At 55.5% G+C, this 16,871-nt stretch overlaps 1 protein-coding gene across 3 annotated transcripts; it reads left to right on the forward strand.

Annotated features, from left to right (window-relative positions):
- The first annotated feature begins 482 nt into the window (after positions 1-482).
- LOC135896227 (uncharacterized) lies at positions 483-15,291 on the forward strand. 3 transcript variants are annotated; one of them, XM_070532899.1, is made up of 2 exons: positions 483-527; positions 13,151-15,291. In XM_070532899.1, the coding sequence occupies exon 2, from the start codon at positions 13,590-13,592 to the stop codon at positions 14,817-14,819; it is 1,230 nt and encodes a 409-aa protein (XP_070389000.1). In that variant the 5' UTR covers positions 483-527; positions 13,151-13,589; the 3' UTR covers positions 14,820-15,291. The 3 variants fall into 3 exon arrangements, with proteins under 3 accessions (XP_070389000.1, XP_070389003.1, XP_065280660.1); XM_070532902.1 differs by having other exon boundaries at positions 504-527; positions 13,209-15,291; XM_065424588.2 differs by lacking the exon at positions 483-527 and adding an exon at positions 10,523-10,808 and having other exon boundaries at positions 13,209-15,291.
- Positions 15,292-16,871: the final 1,580 nt, after the last annotated feature.

Below are 16,871 nucleotides of genomic sequence, written 5' to 3' on the forward strand. Positions count from 1 at the left end.
GCGTGATGATATGGCAGCAGTTGACAATCAAATTGCCCGCCTTTTAGCGGAGGTAACCAAGCTCCGACAGCACCGTGAACTACTTGCGCGTCGGCGACGTGCAGTGGAATCTCACACCGCTACAAGTATCGATTCCGCTGCATCATCGTCTCTGTCACGCCCTGCTGTATCGGTCGCAGAGTCTACCAGATCTTCAGCTCCGTTGCCGGATAACTCTACAACATCCCTTTTGCGGTTCATGGTCAGCCAGTTATCCAACCTGACATCTGTGCTTTTGCAACGTCTGGACTCGTAATCAAAATGGCGGGCACAGGTGTTTGTGGCGTGCTTCAATGGAACTGTCGAGGGCTCTCCACGAAAGTGGGGGAGCTTAAATCCCGTCTACTTATGAACAAGCTGCAGGTGTGGGCCCTGTTACTACAGGAGACCAACGCCTTGCCTGCCATTCCGGGCTTCAGTGGATACGTGTCTCCTTCGATGAGTGACCGTCGCGTGCACACAGCTGCCCCTCCAGGAAAGGCGGCAGTGTATGTTGATACGCGCTATCCTCAGGTCTGCCTTTCTCTTGACAACTGGTGTAACTCATATCAGGAGGTAGTGGCAGTAGCTGTGAAGTTACCCAAGGCAACTGTTGTGGTAGTGTCATACTACGTAAGACCAGCCGGCGGCTCTTCAAGAATTAATCTGGGCTGGTTAGTGAATGTCCGTCGCCAATACCCAGCGTGTCCTATTTCAGTTGGTGGTGATTTCAACACCCCTCACCCAGATTGGGGGTACCCTACTTCTAGCCCTCGAGGTAGGCGTGTGCGGGACGCCTTCGCGGATGCGTTGTTTGTACTACTGAACCATCCCAATTCAGCAACGCGAGCTGTGCCTCAATCTCGACGTACAACATACGCACCGGATCTTACGTGGTGGTCGGGTCCCGGCACTCCCACTTGGCACCTGGAGCCCGACTGCTGGGGTAGTGACCACCACCCTATCATCATCGGCCTTCATCCGTCGCAGGCCCGCCGATTGCGCCGCAAGTGTTCTGTGGTCAACTGGGACAAATTTCGCACCGTTCTCCAAGATGCCTCTGTGGACTCGTCACCACTACTTGTTGACCGCATACAAAGCGCGCTCAATGAAGCTACAACCATCAGCTGGGTAGACGTCGATCGACCGGCACCGGATATCGGCCTGCTCAACTTGTGGGCTGCTCGCAGACAAGCTGAGCTGGCAGCATCCCGCGACCCCACTTCTGCACAAGCACGTACAAGACTGAATTTCCTTACTGCTAAGGCCCGCAGATATGAACGCGACCTCTCGCGGAGACACTGGCATACGTGGTGTGAGCGGTTTTCATCCAAGACATCGAATGCTTCTCTCTGGCGGACCTTCCGTGCCATGGAACACGGTGGCCGCCGTCCAGACGCGGCAGCCACAGCCTGCTTCGCTGCTGGCTTGTCGCCGGATGATTTCGCCAGAGAAGCAGCCCGGAAGTTTTTCCCGCAGTACGACGTGTTGCCTCAAACAGCCAATGGTGCTCCCTTGGCAGGCATTCCAACACATATCGACAGGTTACCATCTACAGCATACTCCGAGGGGATTGCAAGCTCTTTCACCATGCCTGAGTTGCTTGCAGCGATAGATGGTACCAGTCGCAAGACAGCACCAGGTCCAGACTCTGTTACTTATGAGGCCTACAAGAACCTGAGTTCCGCTGTGCTGCCTCAACTCCTCGACACCATTAACAAGGTATGGCTCGATGGCGTTGTCCCTCAAGGCTGGAAGTCAGCTATTGTGATCCCGATTCCGAAACCAAGCAAGCCGCCGACTGACCTTGGCAACTTCCGACCCATTTCCCTAACGTCAACGTTGTGCAAGCTTGCTGAGAAAATGCTAGCCACACGTATGTCGTGGTGGCTAGAGCACCATGGTTTCTACCACCCTGCTCAAATTGGCTTCCGTCCATCCATAGGTACTGAAGATGGGCTGGCTGTCTTGGCATCCTCGGTTTTATCGTCAACTCGTAGCCACAGTGTCCGTACTGTCCTCGCTATGGACGTCGAAAAGGCATATGATAACATCAGTCATGCTGCCATCTTGGCTTCAATTGACTTGCTGCATTTTCCCCCTAGAGTACGGAATTTTGTCAAATCTTTCCTCGAAGACCGCCATTTTGCAATTCGCCTCAGTGGTGACGCCGTCGGCTCATTTGTCCCTCTTCGTGGCGTACCCCAGGGATCTGTATTATCACCCACATTATTCAATATTGCTTTCATCCCGCTTGCATGGCGCTTGCACGATGTACCCGACATAAAGTTCTTGTTGTACGCTGATGACATCACGGTATGGAGCACTCATCATGACCTGCAGACTCAAGCCGCTGCCCTTCAATCAGCTTTAGATGTCACGGCGACTTATGCCTCTTCGGTCGGCCTTAGGCTTTCCGTCAGCAAATCTGCTTACATGTCAGTCGCCAATCGCTGGGGCCGGCGCAAACTCTCTGCAACACCCATTCGTCTTCATCTATCCGGAACCCCTCTTCAACAATGTTCAACTATAAAAATTCTGGGTCTGTTGGTACACGAGTCGGGAACCGGAACTGCTTAAGGCTCTCCAGCGCTAAAAAGCAGGCAATTCAGACGTTGGGTCTGATTAGGCGCATTGCTCCTAAAATGGGCGGCGCCCGCTCATATGTTGCGCGACAATTGGTGAAGGCGGTAGTGCAACCACGCCTTATTTATCAAGCCCAATTCCAGCGTTTGACAAGGGCACAATGGGATCGCCTTGAGGTTGTTAATCGCGAGGCAATGAGGGTCATCACTTGCCTTCCCCGCATCACCCCGATCGTGGCTCTCCAAGAAAATGCACAACTCAACACACTAGATGAGCTGGTGCAGCAGCGACGTGATGCTCGCAAGCTTAAGACCAGCCTTTCACACGCACCGTGTGCTCTCAGGGCTTACGCTTTCTCGAACTCGCTTCTACCACCACCATCGCCAGTTCTTCCTCCCTGGAGTTTTGTACAGCTGAGTGATAACAAGCCAACTGATATACATCGCCCGACATCAACTCACGCGGCGGCGTCGCTTCGTGACCGAATTGTAGCTCAAGATGCCCACCTGCCGCTTGGCTCCATCGTCCTTTACGTTGATGCAAGCATTCAGGGCTGTGAAACAACCACTGCAATTTATTGCCCATGCGCACCTGCCCTTAATAAGACGACCCGGTTTCAAGTCCAAGAACCTCCTTCCTCCTTTTGTGCTGAGCTCCTTGCTGTCCGAGAAGCGTTGTGCTCTGTGGCCGCCTTTCCCATGGTCCCCACGGCCCGCATCGTCATCCGCACTGATGCCCTCCAGGCGACGCGGCTTCTGCGTCGCGTCAGTCGCAGCCCTGACATATGCCAACGAATCCATCTTCTGGCGGCACGCATCCCGCAGCCAATATCTGTCGAGTGGATCCCACGCGACCTTCTAGGTTTCCAAAGCCGTGCGGATTCTGCGACCCGTCTAGCGCCCTCCCCATCGTCACTGCCTCAACTCTTTCACCTAGACGATGCCACCCTCCTTTTAACAAGAAAGGAGCACCTCCGGCGCCGCACACGTGCTCTCATACCTCCGTGTGCGGTAAACCTCCCCCGCGGTCTTACCCGTGCAGAGGAGGTTGCGCTTCGGAGGATCCGGGTCGGGGTAGCCCTCACTCCTGCCGTAACTAGGAAGTGGCCGCACTTTCGCCCGCTATATCCTCGTCCTGAGTGTCCACTCTGCAAGTCGCGAAATGTTGAAGCCGACATCCACCACCTGCTGTGGGTTTGCCCTGCACTGAAACCGACGAGGCTCCGGCACCTCGCAGCAGCGGGACTCTCGCCGCATAATCTGAGCCATTACTCTGCTTGGACGCAGGGACCGCATTATCGATCCCTCTTGGACTTCATTAAGTCAGCAAATCTTTTTTCATTCATTTAATCATCCTTATTCACCCCTATCCCATACCCTTGTATGCCCTGAGGCATTTATCCTCGCATTAAAAAAAAAAAAAGATTCTGACAAGATTCCAGCAGATCCCATCTCTCGGTGCTTGTCGATTCTTTTTATTAACATTCAAGCAATGTAGCTAACCACCGCATTGCTGAAGACACCTTTACTTAGGATCCGTACTCGTTGGTCATTCAGAGACTTCCATTCCTTAGGCTATGACCAATTTGCTTTAGGCGGCCAATAAGGCGGCCTTAGGCGGCCAATTTGCTATGACGCTTCTCAACGTCTAGCATTGACACGATGCCATGACGATGACTGCATGACGACGACGCAATGATGACGATTGAGTACCGAGGATGCTATGAAGATAACCGGACGATGAAGCTGTAATGGGGACGATATGAACTGAATGAACTGAACATACGATCAGAAAGAGGAAGATGTGGATCGACAACGACGGCATCCAGACCATGGTACAACAATTAATGCATGAGGACAGTGTGACGTTGACGGCGTGAGGTTGTGGGGCTTCGGGCTAACGTGCCCGGACCCGGCTAGCTAAGGTCTAAGGAGACACGTAGCTCGTCCCCACTCCGCAGCGCACGCAAAGGGGCGCCGCGGCGGGTTCGCTGACTCACCGGCAAGGCGTAGAGACGACTCCAGCCGTGGCACCAACGAATGGGGGTTTATTCCCTGCTTTGTACAATATGCGAGTACAATACAGGAATATGGCACTGGGGTGGCAGTCGCAGACTACGGGTGAAAGCCCCCGGGAAGTCTGCTCCGCCACGCTGGCTCTTCCGAGCAGGTTCGCCACACAAAAGGGGGCCGCCTTGCTCAGAGGGGCGCGGGACCAAGAGGGTCCGCACGTCCGACAGCCAAGAGCACCGAAAGTCAATCTGTCCGGGCGAAAGCGCCCGCGCACCTCCGATGCTGAAGGAGAGAGAAGCCGAAGAGAGGGCGAGAGGGGCCCGCTCCTCAGGCACTGTTCTTACGCGCGGCGCACGGCGTAACGTGAGCCGCGCGCGCAAGCAGCAGGCTCCGCGTCGCGCCGGCGCCCGCGGCCGCGGGGAATGTACGCTATCCAAAATAAGTCTTGGAACTGCGTGTCCCCAGCGATCGTGCGGCCGAATGGCCCAAGTCGCGCGTGAACAGGAGACAGGGGTCCCAAAAGGGGTCCCCACATCCCCCCCCTCCTGAAGACTCGGGCCGGCCCATGAGGGAGCCGACCGGAATCAATGGCAAAGCTGACGTCTGACCTGTTTTATTTTCTCAAGCGAAAATATCGAAGTCGAGAGTCTCGCTCGCAGGGTCGGTGCTTCCGGCTTCCGGAGAAAGGACGGAGTTGTGGAGGGGCACCAGTGCCGTCGCCTGCTGCACAGCTGCCGCGATGGTCGCCGCGAACACAGGGTCCGAAGCGAGAGCGCCGACAACGGAACGCAGCAGGGCCGGGTTGACGTCCGGGTCCGTGTTCTGCAGCACCTGTGGGGCTGGATCCGTCCCGGGCTCCTCGGCAGCTGGCTCCGTCCCCTTCACGTGAAGCTTGTGCACCGCGCTGGAGTCATGGGCAGCACACAGCCTCAGCACACCGCACACGCCGCAGTACACTGCCGAAGGGTCCGAGGCCATGACGGCTCCACCCGAGGCTTCGACCATGGCTGATAGCGTGCGGCCGCGGAAAATGCGTGGTATCTCTCGCCCGCTCATGTGGTTCTCCACCTTTCTTTGCTCCTTCCACCGTTTCGTCGACACGAAGCAAAGTGGTGCTTCGGAACCGGATTGGAAGGCCCAGGTAGCGACATGGCGGCGTGGAGGCAAGCGGGCAGCTGGCTGTGGAGACACCGGCAGCGACCGCCCCTGGAAGGATGCGGAGGTGGTAACAGCGCCAGCTTGCACCACGGGTCGTACTGTGGTCTCAGGAGCGAGTGCGACCGCAGTGGCCTCTCGAACGGCTTGCGACTGGAGGCGCCCGCGGCGGCGGCGACGGCTCCCGTGAGACCTGGGCGAGTCGGTCGTCGTCCTCGAGGCGTGTTGCGACGGCTTCATTGTTGGCGTCCGTCTGGCACCACACTGATAATCAACACTTCACACAACTAATCCGCACTCCGATTATAATAACACTACAAGCAAATCTCACCCTCGCTGACAATGTTCACACACAGATCGCGAAGCTCACACTGCATCCGTCAGCTTGCCAATCACGCATCGCTCTGGCGCATTCGCCTTTGCAGGCGGCTGCCAGAGGGAAGGAGGAGGCCCACGGAAAGCGGCATATTGGGCTTATGGTAGCCTCATGCATCCCTCCGGCCAGCGCTGAAACGCTAACCGTGCCTTTCATGGCACTCGAGCGCCGCTGGAGGATAAAGTTCACCAGGCGCGAGCAGTAAGGCAACGGCTAGGTCGGCTTTCACAGCTTACGCCGGCGGGCTCACGGATCACTTTGGTTCACCACGGCCCTCAGCAGAAGCTGCGCACTACGAAAAAGCGTCTTATTCGGCTAATGAGTGCCTTTTTTCCGCTTTAACGCGTGCATTCACGCTATAGTCACACCTCTCCGCTTGCCAGCTCGGCGGGGAATAAGGTCCCTCTGCCTGCCAGCGAGAAGCGGCGACTACGAGCGTTTTCGCAAGTTATACCGGCGAGTGCGCGGATTGAGATCCGCCGTCTTGCTCGGTTGCGCTTGCTGTGTCTCTTCCTCTTCCCAGTTGCTGCTTCTGGCAACGAAAGGTTTGAGGTCAGAAACGTTCACTGGACCGCCGGATGGTCTACCGTTTGAGTCCACCAGCTTACACACAAGAGGGGACATTTTGGTCTCCACTCGGTATGGGCCCGACCACTTGGCCGACAGAGAGGCTGAGATGCCCTTTGTTGCGTCACTCAGCACATGATTGCGCCTGAGGACAAGGTCACCTACTTGATAATGTACCTCTCTATGCGACCGGTCGTATTGGGCTTTTTGTCCAGCGCGTGCTTTCGCCAGGTTGGTGCGGGCATGCGAAAGGGCCTCGCTCATCCTAGCGCGCACTTGCACCGCGTAGTCGGAGAGACCCGACGCAACGGCGCTCGCCCCGCTGCCGGTTCGCAGAACGCGATCCATAGGGTTTGGCAGCTCTCTCCCGAAGTTGAGGAAAGCGGGCGTGTACCCAGTCGAACGGTTCACCGATGTGCGCAAAGAGAAACCTATCTCGCGGAGACAGGCGTCCCAGTCCCTGTGTTGCTGGGCAAAGGCCGCGAGCAAGGGCTTCACATTTCGGTTCATCCGCTCGGTGGGATTGGCCTGAGGGTGATAAGTCGTTGTTTTGCGGTGTTTTATGCCAAAGGCTGCACAGACATCGACGAACACCTTGGCCGTGAAATAGGACGCGTTGTCAGTGATCAACTCCGCCGGAAAGCCAAAGCGGGTGAATACCTCGAGCAACTTGTCCCATATGACGCGTGCCGTTAGCTTCCGAAGGGGAAAAAGTTCCACCCACTTCGTGAAATGATCTGTGACGGCCAGCAGGAATGTGTGACCTTGCCGGCTTCTTGGGAAAGGTCCCATAACGTCACAGGCCGCGATTTGCCAGGGTAGCTGGCTGTCGATCGGCTGCATGAGGCCGGGGGGTTTGCCCCCACGGGGCTTCACACTTTGACACACGCGGCACGAGCGAGAGTAATGAAGTACATCACGCTTCATGCCTGGCCAGGTTGCGGAGCGGCACAACTTAAAATAAGTCTTACGGCCACTCGCGTGTCCGGCCAACCGCGAGTCATGGAAATAGCTCAACGTGGCCCTCCGTAGACTGCGGGGGATCACCACCTTAAAGGACTCATTAGGAGCCTCTTCAGATGGGAGATAGCGCAGGAGCACTCCATCAGCATCCAGCAGATACGAATCCAACGTGCCTGCAGCAATACCAGCTGCGTCGCACCCGGCGCCAACAGCAATACCAGCTGTCAATTTGCGCCCATCGGCGTTGCCGCCTCGCTCCCTCTCGGAGCTGTGCTCTTTTTCGAGCTCGTCAGCGATTTGCTGACAAAATGGGTCTTTCCGCTGAGCTTCCAGCAGCTCCCGTCTGCTGTACGTGATACCCATGGACGTTACAGGGTCCAGCAGGTACGCACTTTCGCCCGGCGACGGCGGCTTATAGGCCGCACAGCCGCCTGAACTCGCTCCTTCTGTGCCATTGGAGACAAGGGCTCCGGCTTCGTTCAGAAGCGTTGTCGCGGAGGGGTGCCGGTAAAAGGTGTCCGGGTCTGAAACGGGGGCGCGCGACAAGGCGTCGGCCACCACGTTTGTGCTCCCCTTCCGATAGCGAACAACAAAGTTGTAGCGCTGTAACGTCAATGCCCAGCGCGCGAGGCGGCCTGAGGGCTCGCGCAAGCGCTTCAGCCAGGTGAGCGCCATGTGATCCGTTTCAACCACAAAAGGCACTCCGTCGACGTAGTGATCGAACTTACGCAGAGCGAACACTATCGCTAGACACTCACGTTCGGTCACGGAATAGTTACGCTCTGCGGGCGTCAACGACCGGCTGGCAAAGGCCACTGGCCGAAGAACGTCCTCATGTTCTTGGAGCAGCACCGCACCTATACCCAGGTCGCTCGCGTCAGCTTGGACTACGAACTCCCTGTTCAGGTCGGGCAGCTTCAGCTCGGCTGTGTCCACCAGAGCTTTAGAGAGAGCCCTGAAGGCATCATCTTGCTCCGGACCCCAGCTCCAGCTTGTAGACTTCCTCAACAACGAGGTCAAGGGAGCCTGTAGAGCGGCGCAGTTGGGCACAAATTGGCGGTAGTAATTCACCATGCCCAAAAAGCGTCTGAGGGCCTGTATGTTCGCCGGCGTTGGGTACTCGAGGATAGCTCGGACCTTGTCCTCGCTCGGCAAAACACGGCCTCGCTCTATTGTAAAGCCCAGCAGTGAGACACGGGTCTCTGCGATCTGAGCTTTCCTCGGGTTCAGAGTGATCCCGGCAGCGTGCAGCCTTCCGAGGATGTCCTCCAAGTGGCGGAGGTGTTCCTCAAAGGTGCGAGAGAAGAGGACAATATCGTCTAGGTAGGCTAGGGCGTATTGCCATTTTGCCCTTCCCAGAACTCTGTCCATCAATCTCTGGAAAGTCGCTGCAGCGCCCGAGCAGCCAAAGGGCATGCGAGTGAACTCGTACAAGCCTCTATGTGAGGTGAAAGCGGTTTTCTCCGCGTCCCTTGGCTCCATCTGCACTTGCAGGTAACCGCGGCTAGCATCTAGAGTGGTAAAATAATGTGCACCACCTAGGCTCGCCACGATTGAGTCAATGCTCGGCATAGGGTAAGCATCCTTCCGAGTGACTTCATTGAGTCGGCGGTAGTCCACGCAAAGACGAGGGGAGCCGTCTTTTTTCGGGACCAGCACTACCGGAGAACCCCACGGACTATTAGATCGGCGGATTACGCCAGTCTCGATCATTTCGTCCATTGCGAGGTCGATAGCTTTCCTTTTGGCCACACTCACGGGCCTAGGATTGCATTTCCACGGTAGCGCGTCGCCTGTGTCGATCCGGTGTCGCACAAGAGTGGTGCGTCCCGGCCGATCTGTAAACATCGCGTGAAATTGGTTCAGCAGCGATGACAGGCGCGCCTTCTCACGTTCCGACAAACTGCCAGGCAAAGGCGGCAGTGAGCGGTTCGTTTCGCCGCGCGCGCTTGCGATCGTAGGATTACATGAAATCCGATCCGCTAGCGCTGCGCTCGGCTCGGGAGAATGAGTCTCGCAACGAGCTCTGCCCGCTTCGCTGGCCGACGAGGGGCCGCGTACAGCGGGTTTTGTGACAGCCGGAGTCTGGGGGGTCAACGGGACTCGCCCCTCCTCCTGCCGTGGTGTCGCGCCTGGGGCTCTAGGTGCCACCGAAGCGACAGGGAAATGCGCAAAAGGTTTCAGGGGCGCACCAGGGCCCTCCCTGTATCCTTTGTTCGCAATGTCTATCACGATCCCAGTGCGGGCCAGAAAGTCTCGGCCTACTATCACGGGTACGGACAGACCAGGGAGGTACACGAACCTGTGACGGCGTACACGCTCCTCCCAGCGCACAACCAATCTCGCCGAGCCACACGAGGTAGCCGCACCACTCGCGAGATGGAAGGCGGTGTTGCAGGCTCGCAGCCGGACTGAGTGCCGGCGTAAGTGAGCCAAAACTTCCTCCCCGAACAGCGAGGCTGTGGCGCCGCTGTCCAGTAGCGCTGCAAACGTTCGACCAGCGATCGTGAGCGCAAGGAAGGGGGCTGGCGACGGGTCATCAATTCCGACCCTACACGCCATCGGGGCTAAGGAACCCCTTGTTTCAGGCACCGCCGGCGAAGGCAGAGTCACCGGCGGCGCACGCCGTTTCCCGTCGGGCGATTGTGCCCTTCGGTAGCGCGGCGGTTTGTGCACTCCCGGGCAATGTGGCCCGTCTCATTGCACTTGTAGCAGACGACGCTGCGTGCAGGCGGAGCTGCTCGCGGCGCGCTGCGCGCCGGCGGTGGTTTCTGTTGCGCCGCGTGGGCATTCGTATCAGTTTCCACCGCCGGGCCGCTTCAGCGGTCCCAGTTTCGTGCTCGGCCGGGCTGGGCGACTGTGTTCGCCCGCCTGGCATACGAGTACGGGTCAAGAGCGCGGTCAGAGAGCTCCCACGCGCCTCGCTCCGTGTCTCCGGGGGCTGCCGTTGCGTCGGTTAGCCGGAAAGGGGCGGGCGTAAGCACGTTGCCACCGTTCCAAGCGCACCGGGGTTCAAGGGACAACGACGCTGGCGGCGGCGGGCGGTAGGCCCGCGCGGCCAGAATGTCACCCTGAATACGCTTCGCTTCAGCGGCCAAATCGTCCAGGTCGTGGAACCGGCCGTTTCGAAGGTAAGCGGCAAAGGTTGGATGGGCTTGCCGAATCACCCGCTCCACCTTCTCAGAGTTCGACGCCGAGTGCTCTGCTAGGAGATAAAACTCCTGCATGGCTCTCACGTACTCGAGCAGAGATTCGTCCTTGTGTTGGGTTCGAAGCTCCAACTCGCGCCGCATGCGTCGCTCATAGTCAGGAGGGAGGAACTCATGGCTGAACAGCGTCCTAAACTCCTCCATGCTACGAGCGCGCTGTCCGACTAGGCGGTACCACCGCGCAGCTTGGGCGGTCAGCGAGACAGGCAGTATGGTGCCTATAATCACGCTGTCTTCCAGCCTCATCGCTTTCTGGTATTGGCATAGAGACTCCAGGTATTCCGTAGCGCTCATGCGGTCTGAGTAACCGCTGTACGTCGGAATATGTACCTTGAAGTTGCTCGGCAGGGCAGGCCTAGGGGGACTAGGGTCCACCACGGGAGGCCTGACGCTAGCCTGAGATTGCGCCATTTCCATCAGCGATGATAGCAACTGCGCGGCTGCGTTGTGCAGCGGCAATTGTTCCGGGCGAGGCTCACAGGGTGCCTGCCGGGATGCGCCCGCTCGTGGCCCTAAGGGACCGGCGAACGGCGGAGAAATGTCGTGCGGGCCTATGGGAGGCCGGCCGACGGTGCTGCGAAAAGGTTGCCCTCCAGGCCAACTGAGGCCGGATAGCGGATCGCAGTAGCCGGCGGAGCGGGATGGCTCCTGCTCGGCAGAACGCCGAAGCAGCTGAGCAGTTAAAGGGCTCACGCTGCTTGGACCGTACGGTGCCGCTGGGCGAACGGACCGACCAATGGGCGTCCCTAGGGGGTCGCACTTGGTATCTGATAGCATGGGGTTGCCACGAAGAGCATCCCTGAAGCTTACAGCATTGTCCGCTACCTCAAACGACAGAAGGTCCGCAACCAAGGAGTCAGGCTGCGACGGGGGCCGCAAAGGGGCCTGCTCCGACGCCATGCCGAAACCTAGTTGGGCGCCAGATATGTGGGGCTTCGGGCTAACGTGCCCGGACCCGGCTAGCTAAGGTCTAAGGAGACACGTAGCTCGTCCCCACTCCGCAGCGCACGCAAAGGGGCGCCGCGGCGGGTTCGCTGACTCACCGGCAAGGCGTAGAGACGACTCCAGCCGTGGCACCAACGAATGGGGGTTTATTCCCTGCTTTGTACAATATGCGAGTACAATACAGGAATATGGCACTGGGGTGGCAGTCGCAGACTACGGGTGAAAGCCCCCGGGAAGTCTGCTCCGCCACGCTGGCTCTTCCGAGCAGGTTCGCCACACAAAAGGGGGCCGCCTTGCTCAGAGGGGCGCGGGACCAAGAGGGTCCGCACGTCCGACAGCCAAGAGCACCGAAAGTCAATCTGTCCGGGCGAAAGCGCCCGCGCACCTCCGATGCTGAAGGAGAGAGAAGCCGAAGAGAGGGCGAGAGGGGCCCGCTCCTCAGGCACTGTTCTTACGCGCGGCGCACGGCGTAACGTGAGCCGCGCGCGCAAGCAGCAGGCTCCGCGTCGCGCCGGCGCCCGCGGCCGCGGGGAATGTACGCTATCCAAAATAAGTCTTGGAACTGCGTGTCCCCAGCGATCGTGCGGCCGAATGGCCCAAGTCGCGCGTGAACAGGAGACAGGGGTCCCAAAAGGGGTCCCCACAAGGTCTAAGACACGACCAGAGTCGGATGGCGAATCAAAAATGACGGCCATTCAACGATCACGATGGCATCACGACCACGAGGCAATACCAAGTTGTCCAAGCTAGCAGACAACTTGGGTCACGGGGTCGGCATAAAAGGCAAGGCAGCTAGATAGATACGCTGAACGTGCCTAAAGTAGGCATCTGTAGCTACACAGCTACAAAGCTTAGTAATATCTGTTGTCCTTTTAGTTTGTACACGACCACAAACAGTTTAAGGCGCAAAATAGCAATTACAAAAAAAGTAGATATGGATATGTCTGTGTTAATCCTTATTCGTTTCTAGATCAAAATCAAATGGCTTTACCACCCACAGCCATCGTGAGTTGGGTTCTGCCAAATATTTTATCGTGCGGAGAACAAAAGAAATATTTTATTAGTCAGGAAGAAACAGGTGCACCCTTGTGAAATTCCCATAGTTATCAGTACACTATAGAACTTCGTAAACGAACAGCACGAAACGGACAACGGAAAGAGAATTTACTCAACTCAAGCGCTGAATCGCCACTTAATGTTTTATTACACTGACCAGGTTATATACATATGCAAAGTCACGTAGTAAGTGCTAGCTGCATGCCATAAAAGTAACAGACAAAGCATTTTACGAAAATTTGTCGTTGTCTTTAATTCTTCAGAGCTAATCACGCTGTGTTCCTGGATGAGAAAGAAGTGCTCCTGCGTGTCCTCGTGCAGGTGATACACGTTCATTGAATCGCCATTTTCAAGCAGCAGCCATTCCAGTCCGACAAGAAAGTCTTTCTAATTGCCTTGGATCGCACGCGGTCAATACAAGTACAAACCAACACCGCGACGGCCAGAGGATCCACAGCGCCTGAACATCGACCACTCGGAAGACGGGTGCGTGTCGGTGAAACAATTGCACAGATGCACGAGGAACGAGAACATTGGACGCGTCTTTGAGACAATCCCAAAGAAGCTGGAACTTCTGTGCAAGGATCTACAGTGCAACTACCTTTGCCGAGCGACTGTCGACGACCTCGGCGTTGTTGGCAGCGTGGGCACTCCCCGCCAGCGTATCGCCGACGAGCCGAGACGGTGCAACAAGCTACAGTAATGCAGTTGGTCGCATTCGTCGATTGCATTGCCAGTGACGGCGAGCAGCAGCTTCCGCTGTGCACACTTCTTCTCAAGTCGGCTCAGCGGCACCTCCCGCAGCAACAAGCACGGCGACCAGCGTCAGCGTACCGCCGGCGTACTCAAGGGCGCACTATCATGCTTCAGACTACGGAGTTTTCGACCCATCGAGTCCAGGGCCCAAGCTCTGGGGCCCTTACAAAACACTCTCTGCAAGGCTTCGCCCGCAGTGACTTCCACCAACCAGCAGCTTGTGGTGAGCTCCACTGCGCCCACATGCGGAAAAGGCATCACTGGTCGTCGTTCCCTTCCCTTCACGCACGGTCGCATTTCGATGGGCGCGAACCCCACAGGATTCGAGCCTTAGAGGCTGGACAAGTGAGCAATGGCGGCGTTGTTGCAGCCCTTTCAACGGTTGCTGTCCTGGATCAGGAGATTCGCGATCTGGGTGCACGTATGCTGCAGAGTCTAGACCTCATGCTCCTTTACCAGCGGTTCCAACGAAGCTACCTTTGCCTTCACAGCTTCCACGCAACCAGCCACGGAAGCTCGTGCAAGTTCCTGGCCGCACTCGTAGTTGTGCTGCCGCTCATTCTGCAAAGCATCGAGCTTTTTCTTCGCAGGATGGCAGGATACAGGGTGCGGGATGAAAGCTTCAATGTAGTAACACATCCGTATGCAGCAGACGTCAACCTGGATCAACGAGAAACATTTAACGCAGCAATACAGCCATATGAAGCAGCCGTCAGCCAGGATGAACACGACAGGTTCAATGCAGTGACGCCACCCTTCAACGACGAAGCGGTGGAGTACGCGGAAGAAAACTGCGTGTATGCTCCCACGCGACCTGAGCAAACACACCGGTACCTCCTGTTGGGTGCGTCCGAGCTCAGCTTCGTCCTATGGGAGGAGTCCCAGCCGTGTTGCGAAAACGATAGCGGCGACGGTGAAGACGACGACTTCTGCGTGCCGACAAAGAGGGATTTCCCTCCCCAGAAAGTTCACGCCTTGCTCAAGTACTGGAGAGAGAAGCGATCAGTGGCGGAAGAGAACTACAAAAGCCACAAGACACCACAACTATCGCCAAAAAATTCAATAGACGAGACTCCACCGCGGGGATATCTTGGAAACAAGCTTGGAGCCGCAAGGAAGGCAATTCAGAAAAAAACGGGCCTGCAGGCATCCTATCGTCGTCTCCAAATGGAGTAGGGCCAAATCTGGCTGATGATCTTTGCACGCACTCTGCACGTGTATATTCTGTGCTTCGTTGACATCATAGTCGGTCCTGCCATCGTGATCTGCAAACTAGGCTTACAAACAGGAACTGAATACTCTGCATCCAACAGCAGCGGGTGGATCCTGCTTCTCAAGCCGACGGTGTCGGAGCGCAACTGGCAGCCACTGCATTTTTGCATGGCACATGGATTACTCCTGCGGAGGAAGGTGGGGCTACCGCGACGACCAACTGGTGGACGAGACGACGCAAAATGAGCTTAGAACGCTGCGCGTGCCTTGATGACGCCGTGAGATGTGCGAGCGGTCGGATAGATCGTAGACATTTTATTGATTTAATAGTATTAGCGCACAGGGACTATTGATACGTTTGTGAACTCGCCGCATTCAATAATCGCTTTTGTTTTGTATTGCCCTTATTCGATGCTATAAAACAACTTTGAATTGACGCGCAGGTCTCGGGAATATCTTTTTACGCTGCCTGCGTTAATCGCAAAAAGCATGACACTGTAACCTTTCGTTGATATCATCGTCGTCCGCCATAGGATCCACTGCAGCTATATAACTTCCGCGCACTGAGGAACATGTTTTCATCACGTCTAAGAACATCTTCATGCCAACTACTACTATTATGCAGTGCAGACCGACTTTTTAAAATGTCTCATGGGGTTTTACTTTTCAAAACTGCGATCTCACTATGAGGCACGCCGTACCGGGGAACTCTGGATTAATTTCGCCCTCCTGGCAATCTTTAATGTGCGACTAAATCTAAGTACACGGGTGTCTTTGCATTTCTCCCCCATAGCGTGTTCCGCGTGTTCCCATAGCTTATCCGCGTGTTCTCACGGATAAGTCGGAATTTTAACTAGGCGAAGGGTTCTTGTAGCGGTTAGATGAATGCTGTATATGATTATTTTAGAGAAGTGGTTAGGCCCTATACGTACCATGTACTTTAAGTCACATTGCTGACCCTTTTCTCAATAGATGTAGAGAGAAAAAGGAGGAAGAAATTTAGTTACAGAAAGGCAGAGAGGTCGCTCAGTAGATGCAGCTATTAAAATAAATATATTGTATCAATATACTCAGCATTTGTTCTTCTTTTTGCTGAAGTATATAGCTAACGTTATATCATTATGCTCGCTTTTTTTCAATTTTTATAGTGCTTTGCTCAGTTTTATGCATTGTTAAATAGTAAATGTTTTGTGAAAGAAGAATGCTTCAATACACTACAATAATTATACTGCAGTAGATTTCCTAGTTTGCGCACTAAATACTGAAAAAATAATCTTTGTATTTTCGCTTGCTTAGATTATGGAAAAAATGTTGAACATAATTTATATTCCGAGACAATTGTTTTTAAAATGAAAACATGTCTATTACACAACTAATATGGAAGAAATACGAATTTATGGACTCAATCAATAATCATCAGCAGGGCACTTTCCTTGCCTTTGGGGTCTCCTTCGTGTACTGCTGTGTAGCCCTTTCGATGGGATAAGGTCAATGCTGGTCAATGCTATGTAACCCATCCACTGACTAGCGTCCTGGTGCAACTGAATGACTTCAGGACATTGCATCGGACAATGCTGTCATCATTAAATGTGATAGCGACATCCACTGTAGCTGTTTTCACTATCTCAAGTGCAGGCGACACCTGAGCGCATTCTGATGTTTCCTAACAGCTGAACGTTTCCACCGCAGTTTTCGCACATAGTGCATTAAAGCTCAATGTCAAGCAATGCGTACCCATGGTCGCTAACAGTCAGCATTTCCCAGTCCACTCACGCTTCTGAATGCGCGAGTTCTGAAAACGACGTGCGCCTTGCGTTGGACCCCGCCTGCCCGGCGTTTTGAGGCAAGAACATTTCTTACCATGACGGGCCAACGCATACCGATTTTCGGAGAGGCAGACGCTCTTACAAAACTCACTTTTGTTTGGTCATCTCTTCAGGTTTCAAAATGTAGGCGCCGAAGAAGAAACAAATCACTGTGTGCAAAGATATGACGCCGAACTAATCCACAAGTAAA

Source organism: Dermacentor albipictus, chromosome 1, assembly GCF_038994185.2.
Source record: "Dermacentor albipictus isolate Rhodes 1998 colony chromosome 1, USDA_Dalb.pri_finalv2, whole genome shotgun sequence".
NCBI classification, from domain to species: domain Eukaryota; kingdom Metazoa; phylum Arthropoda; class Arachnida; order Ixodida; family Ixodidae; genus Dermacentor; species Dermacentor albipictus.